This window comes from Tigriopus californicus, chromosome 5 (genome assembly GCF_007210705.1).
Source record: "Tigriopus californicus strain San Diego chromosome 5, Tcal_SD_v2.1, whole genome shotgun sequence".
Taxonomy (NCBI): Eukaryota; Metazoa; Arthropoda; class Copepoda; order Harpacticoida; family Harpacticidae; genus Tigriopus; species Tigriopus californicus.
Genome location: NC_081444.1, coordinates 826842 through 833534, shown reverse-complemented (window position 1 = coordinate 833534; position 6693 = coordinate 826842). Strand labels below are relative to the sequence as shown.

The 6693-nt window shown below is 44.8% G+C and overlaps 2 protein-coding genes across 2 annotated transcripts in view; one reads left to right on the top strand and one right to left on the bottom strand.

The window, feature by feature from the left end:
• The window catches only part of LOC131881373 (ras-related protein Rab-38-like), a gene marked incomplete in the record, with an annotated part of 3943 nt that extends 1779 nt beyond the window's left edge, over positions 1-2164 (bottom strand). Inside the window, 1 exon segment of the mRNA XM_059228218.1 lies at positions 914-2164. Coding sequence (XP_059084201.1) covers positions 914-1074 — 161 coding nt within the window.
• A 2400-nt stretch (positions 2165-4564) lies between these two features.
• The window catches only part of LOC131881369 (RNA-splicing ligase RtcB homolog), a gene marked incomplete in the record, with an annotated part of 2694 nt that continues 565 nt past the window's right edge, over positions 4565-6693 (top strand). The window contains 6 exon segments of the mRNA XM_059228213.1: positions 4565-4933; positions 5381-5511; positions 5585-5830; positions 5901-6134; positions 6224-6598; positions 6676-6693. Of these exon segments, the coding sequence (XP_059084196.1) occupies positions 4738-4933; positions 5381-5511; positions 5585-5830; positions 5901-6134; positions 6224-6598; positions 6676-6693 (1200 nt within the window).

Genomic DNA, 6693 nt, shown 5'->3' with positions numbered 1-6693 from the left:
GGAGCAGAACAATCCCTGGTTTTGCCCCATATGTCAGAAGAACCAATGCGCTACCAAAACGCTCTCAGTTTGGCGCCTCCCTGACTTCCTTATCATCTATCTAAAGCGGTAAGGAAAAAAAAACTTGAACGAGGGGGGAAAAAAATGTTTCATTCGTAAGGGTTTTCCTTACGAGGTTGCAGAGCATTTCAAATCCTACATTCCGCCTGCTTTTGTGCTGATGATCTCGCAACCAAGTCAAGTATTATATATAGAGACTCTTTTTTTTTTTTGCTGTAGATTTGTGTTCATGAATCATACGCAAGGCGCAGTGAAACTCGAAAAGGCCGTCCAATTCAATGTGAACGACCTGGACCTCACTCCGCACTTGTCAGGTCCACTTCAGTCAGACTCTCCACCTCACTACGACCTCTACGCTTGTGTCAATCACTTTGGGTCTGTGGGNCCTCCCTCCAGGATCTAAATCATGTATCATGTTTCAACCTTATCTGTGGGTTGACGATCCTGTACCGTGAGATCGATGGGTCTTGGTGATTCACAAGTAAAACTCACCAAAATCCCGCCAATCCGATTGACCGCTGACAATTTATCTAATTAAGCGCTTACGTACATAAGGCCAGATTTGGTTTTGTCAAGGCGAACCAATATTGAATTGAAAGAGGGAGATTTATTAATCATCAAATCCTAAGCAAACGCCATTAGAAGATGTCAGTAACTTGAAGCTGGTCCGATACAAAATCAGAAAAAGATCAGCAAACGAACTAAACCGATTGACTAGTCCAGAGCAGTGTTATTTTTAAACCAACTCAGGATATTTCAAGAGGATTAGCTATCCCAGCCATGCCCCAAACCAGCGAATGTAAGTCCAACATGTGCACCCCTTCCCACCATTCAAACGTCACGTCAATATTACCTCCGACGGAACTTCAACATGGTTTCGAGGTCCAAGGAGGAGGGTTGCGAAGCTTGGCGGTTCTTGAACTGAGGCGATTCGAATGCAATCCGTCGCGGAGACGGATTCACCATGCCGTCCGAGTCGACATGAAGACTCACGGGCCTTCGACGCACTTCCATGGTGAAAAAGGCGTAGCGCAAGGCGATCACTTGTCACCCGAGTCGGATTTCAAGGCACTCATCAACATCACCCCCTGTGCGACTTGAGCACGGAAATCCAGGAATGACAACAGCACTCATTAATGGGGACGGATTCTAATCCTGCCACTAACACAACACCCACCAGTTAAGACTTACTTACTCACTCGGGCAAGTCACTCACTCACAAGTTGGGTCAAGTCCAAGACAACCCACCAAGTCGTCGACGTCGTCGTCGTTGATGTTGTCGAACATCTGAACCACAAAACCTGATTGTCGAACTTTTTGAGTTCTGCTACTCCTAGAAGCTCGTGGAAATGGAGATAGCGAAAGAGGGAAAAAGACTAGGAGGGAGTAGGAATGAGCGCCAAACAGCCCCCACCACTTCCACCACGATGCCATAGGATCTCGGGCATGGAGTTAGGCTCAGATTCTGAAACTACCTTCCTCGAAAGAACTGCGTCAACGACGGATCTTTTGGCATATACTATATCCCTGATAATGAGAGTGGAGGAATGTGTGTCTTCTGAGAGGATCGCCTTCGTTTCGACTGGCTTTGAACACTTGCTCAACTTGTGTGTGTATGTATGTGAGCTCCGATCTGACGAGGGCCTATTTTTCCGAGATCATTTAGACTACAACACTTAGGTGCATGCACAGTTGCACACGTGTTCTGCCCGGGAGCTGCATTTCATCCGCTCCTCAGCTTATCTTTCTATTAATCGATATAAAATCTGCACTTTGGCCAGTGAGGTGTCAAACCCGGGTTAGTTTCCATAGCCTCCCAAAGATTGAAGACATTTTGATGCTTTTCATCAACTGGGCCATCATAAAACGGGCTTCAAGTTCGCCCTTAATTTGCTGGCCAGATAGGTCCTGTGTGAGTAAAGTGGTTACATTTCTCTCTTCAGAGCTCTACAGATTTAGTTGTCTAGATTCAAAAAGAGTCCAACCTGTTCAGGTCTGCTTCCAGCACATTACATAATCTGGTCCCTTCAAAGATTAGACTCTTATCCATCACATTTGGTTTGAACATATCTCCGACGATCGAACAATTAATTTCTTAGATGCTAAGCTGCATGTTCATTCGATTATTGTTTAACAACTTGAATGCAAACGTGGTACGTAGGCGAGCGATCTAAGTTTTGTATCGACAATGTCAGACGAGAAAGCAATTTCAAAAGAACCTTCGAGATCGAAATTGTTTTTGTTTGGTTACAATTAATTGCTAATGCTCATTGATACGAAATTTTGAGGTTTATGGGGTGACAAAACCACTTGAATATTATTGACGACCGATCCAAATGGTAAAATATTTTAATAAAATATCCATTCGTTTAACTAAATGATTTGAGATTCTCCAATTATAGATATTCTTATTATTCCCATATTAGGAATCGGAAGCAGCGATGGGAAACATCGAGATTGATCGAATTTCTGCCACTTTCTGCCACAAGTGGCTGAAAATGGCAGAAAGTGGCCGAAAGTGGCAACAATTGTTTGAAAGTGGTCAAAAATGGCCGCCGGTGGTTAGAATGGCCAATCTTGATTCTAAAATATGTCAAGGACAAGACGGATCATATGGGTTGGATAAGTTTTTCAAGTGTCCTTGGCTACAAAGCATTTTGATATAGCATTGGCTGGACTGCAAAATGTTCCTCAAATATTGATATTAATACTGTTTGATGGTTGATTGAGTTGATAACAGTATCCATAGACCGCTTGTAGTATCCAAGGCCTAGCCGCAACACTTTCACTTTTTTTCACACTCAAGTGCAATTGTCGTCATTTTGACTTTAGCAGTTTAGATCAAATGGCATCCCTGACTCCAATCGATTGCGTTGGCAAAGTTCAAACTCCATCACACTCCAATGACGTTTAGTGGTTGTATCTCACATTCGATGCAAAAATACCCCTCCCAACGTGTCTAAACTACATACAGGAAGGCTTAAAAATTGACGAAAGTGATCGTAAATACCAGATAAAGATGATTTAGAATATTACAAAGAATTCTATTTTCTGCCATTTTTGGCCATTTTCTGCCATTTTTTGCCACTTATTTTGGACCAATTTCTGCCATTTTCTGCCACCAATTTCTGCCAGGTGGTAGAAAATGGCTTTTAATAATTTCTCATCCCTGATCGGAAGAGACGAACAAAAATGACTTCGCTAAAAATTGCAACATGTAGTGTATAGAAGTCATAAATTGATTTTGCATGCAATTAATGTAGAGAAAGATTGCTTTTGAGCTACCGCTTTTATAGTTTCATGACTATTCAAACAATAGACAAACTTTCAAAATGAAGTATGATATTCTTGTGTCGTCTGACGCGACCTTTTTGAGCCCTAAATATATGTGCCATGAATGGTTGAATGTAAGTCACATGATGAACAGAGCTTTGAACTTACCCGACGGAGAACAAAGTGGGCATGGGGTTGGATGGGTGGGAGACTGGGGGTGGAGGTCAAAATAGCACAAGACCTCCTCGGATCGTCTTTCGTCCAAACGAGGATTAGTATCACTCTCGTATTAATCCGCAGGAGCGAAAGAAACACTGGAAAAATGGCCAATTGTGGGTTCACAAACATTTGAATGAAATTCATGTCGGGGAAAGAAAGACAAACAACCTATCAATCTTATCTTGAGGCACCTCGATTGACTTTAGAGGATGATGACTCATTAGACAGACGCCCTTTCATCAAACCCCAGCCTCTATGCCCCAGCGTCGTACAGCCTTTACAGGGGAATCGGCCACCAGCCACTGCTTATTACCCCGCATGACAATCCACAAAATCATTGATGGAATGAAGGACAATTTCCATCGAGGTTATCATTGCTCGCTCATCGGCCTTCATATATGTAAACATTTCAAGCTGAACACCAAGCCTAGGCCTACTACGGATGTAAAGTACAATCGAGGCCAGTTATTCGCCATTGGATGCCCAAAACGACCACAACGTTATTCTCCACCGATTAGTTGGCGGTCCTCATTTTTTTTTAATTTGTGGCAAAATGTTAGCAGGTTTAGATAGAGACGTTAAGGTTTATCAATATCGTGTTAGGTTGGGATTGGTTAGGTAAGGTTACTTTAGGTTTGTTTAGGTCAGGTTAAGATTTAAAAAAGATAGCACCGCCAACTAATCGGTGGAGAATAACGTTTACCGCTGAACAATGGTGTTGGTGAACAATCAAAAGTATAATCGATGATTTAGTAGTGCCCGATGATCCCTTGGATGTTGTTCTTCAAAACAATAATAGCTTTACTCTCTTCCGCCATGGACACATGTTCATTTGTGATTGGAAGTGTATTGAAAAAGATTCTACCCCAATTCTTTCGCTTTCTGCCGTTTAAAGGCTCCCGATTGAAGGCCCATATCAATCAAGTTGCACCCAATGGATGACACGTCAATTCCAGCCCTAAAGCATGCTCATCAGATTGAGAAGATGGTTTTCCCCGGCCAGATGTTTCATGTGCCAGTTCATGGTCCATTCACTCAACCTCTTGGGTTCCTCTTTCCAAACAATCGACCCATTTGACCGGAGATTCGCCCCCGGACCATCACCCTCCCCCATCCGTTCATCCGATCATCATCCTGTGGCCATACCTTGAGAGAAAGAAAGCCAAGAAGAGGGCTGGCTTGAAGATGGTGGTCCGATCGTACGAGGACGAGTGCCAATTCCTGGAAAAACTCGGTCCCCACACGTGGAAGATCAAGTCCGGCTTCCAGCCCAACATGAAGGTGGACGGCGTGTTCTATGTCAATGAGCAATTGGAGAAGCTCATGTTTGAGGAGCTCCGGAACGCGTGTCGACCCGGCATGGTGGGCGGCTTCCTACCCGGTGAGCATCTTTCCAACTTGACACACGTGATGATTTTCCATCATCAATTAGTTGCTTGGTATACGTAGACCCTAACCTCACTTAACCATGATGAACATCAATGAACTTGATTTTCGAGTTCGACACCTTTGAACACAGGGAGGGTCATGTCATAAAATATGATATTGGTCAATCACGTTATTCGAAAGTCTGAATCCTAATTAGCCATGCTTCATTGAAATGTTTTCAAGTATTAGTTGCATACTTAGAAAATGAGTAACAAACTCTCTTTGAAATGCTGAAACTTGCCAAATTTGAATGGCTCTCAGGCCAGCTAAGGGATCCTCTTTGTCATGAAGCTCTGCCAAAATCCAAGCGACGGCTAAAAAGTTCACTCCATGACATTCAAAACATGATCAGAGGCTAATGATTTAGCCAATACCAACCATATTCATTTGCTCTATCTAGGGGTGAAACAAATTGCCAATGTGGCGGCCTTGCCCGGGATTGTCGGTCGATCTGTGGGATTACCCGACATTCATTCGGGTTACGGCTTCGCCATCGGCAACATGGCCGCCTTCGACATGGGCAACCCCGAGGTAAATCACCCACGAATCTCATGTATGCATTGTGTCCCAATAAAAACTCGAACCATTGTTATCCGGTTCCTAGGCTGTGGTGTCTCCGGGTGGTGTGGGATTCGATATCAATTGCGGTGTTCGGTTGATCCGCACCAATTTGACGGAGAGGGACGTTCAACCCGTCAAAGAGCAGCTCACTCAAAGTATATTTGATCACATTCCCGTGGGTGTGGGATCGAAGGGGATCATCCCCATGAACGCCAAAGATCTGGAGGAAGCCCTGGAGATGGGGATGGACTGGTCGCTCCGGGAAGGATATGTTTGGCCCGAGGACAAGGTGGAATTTAATTTGCCCTCTCGAGTGGTTCCTCTTGCCCAATTATGATCGATGGACCTTTCGTTCTTAGGAGCATTGTGAGGAATACGGCCGAATGTTGAATGCAGACCCTAACTGCGTGTCAACCCGGGCCAAAAAGCGAGGCCTACCCCAATTGGGCACTTTGGGCGCGGGTAATCATTATGCCGAGATTCAAGTGGTGGACGAGATCTTCGACCCATTTGCCGCCGGACAAATGGGCATTGATCAGAAAGGTCAAGTGGTGGTCATGATCCATTGCGGATCCCGAGGCTTTGGCCATCAGGTGAGTCTGTCAAGACAGACAGTCAGTCAGTCAGTCAGTCAGTCCGTCCACTTAGTCCCCATTGACAATGGTTCCTCTTTGGCCTGAAGGTGGCCACGGATGCTCTGGTGGCTATGGAGAAGGCCATGAAACGTGATAAGATCGAAGTCAATGATCGGCAATTGGCGTGTGCCCGCATCCAGTCAGAGGAAGGCCAGAACTACTTGAAGGGCATGGCTTGTGCCGCCAATTTTGCGTGGGTAAATCGAAGTTCCATGACCTTTTTGACCCGACAAGCCTTTGCCAAAATGTTCAAATCCGATCCGGATGACCTAGACATGCACGTGATCTATGACGTTTCGCACAATATCGCCAAAGTGGAACAACATCTGGTGGAGGGTAAGCCCAAAACCCTCTTGGTTCATCGCAAGGGTTCCACTCGAGCCTTTCCCCCTCATCATCCATTGATCCCGGTGGATTATCAGGTAAACTGGACTCAACCATCTTCGATTGGCAATCAGATCACTTCATGAGCGATTGTTCCATCTAACCGCACACCTAGTTGACCGGCCAGCCTGTT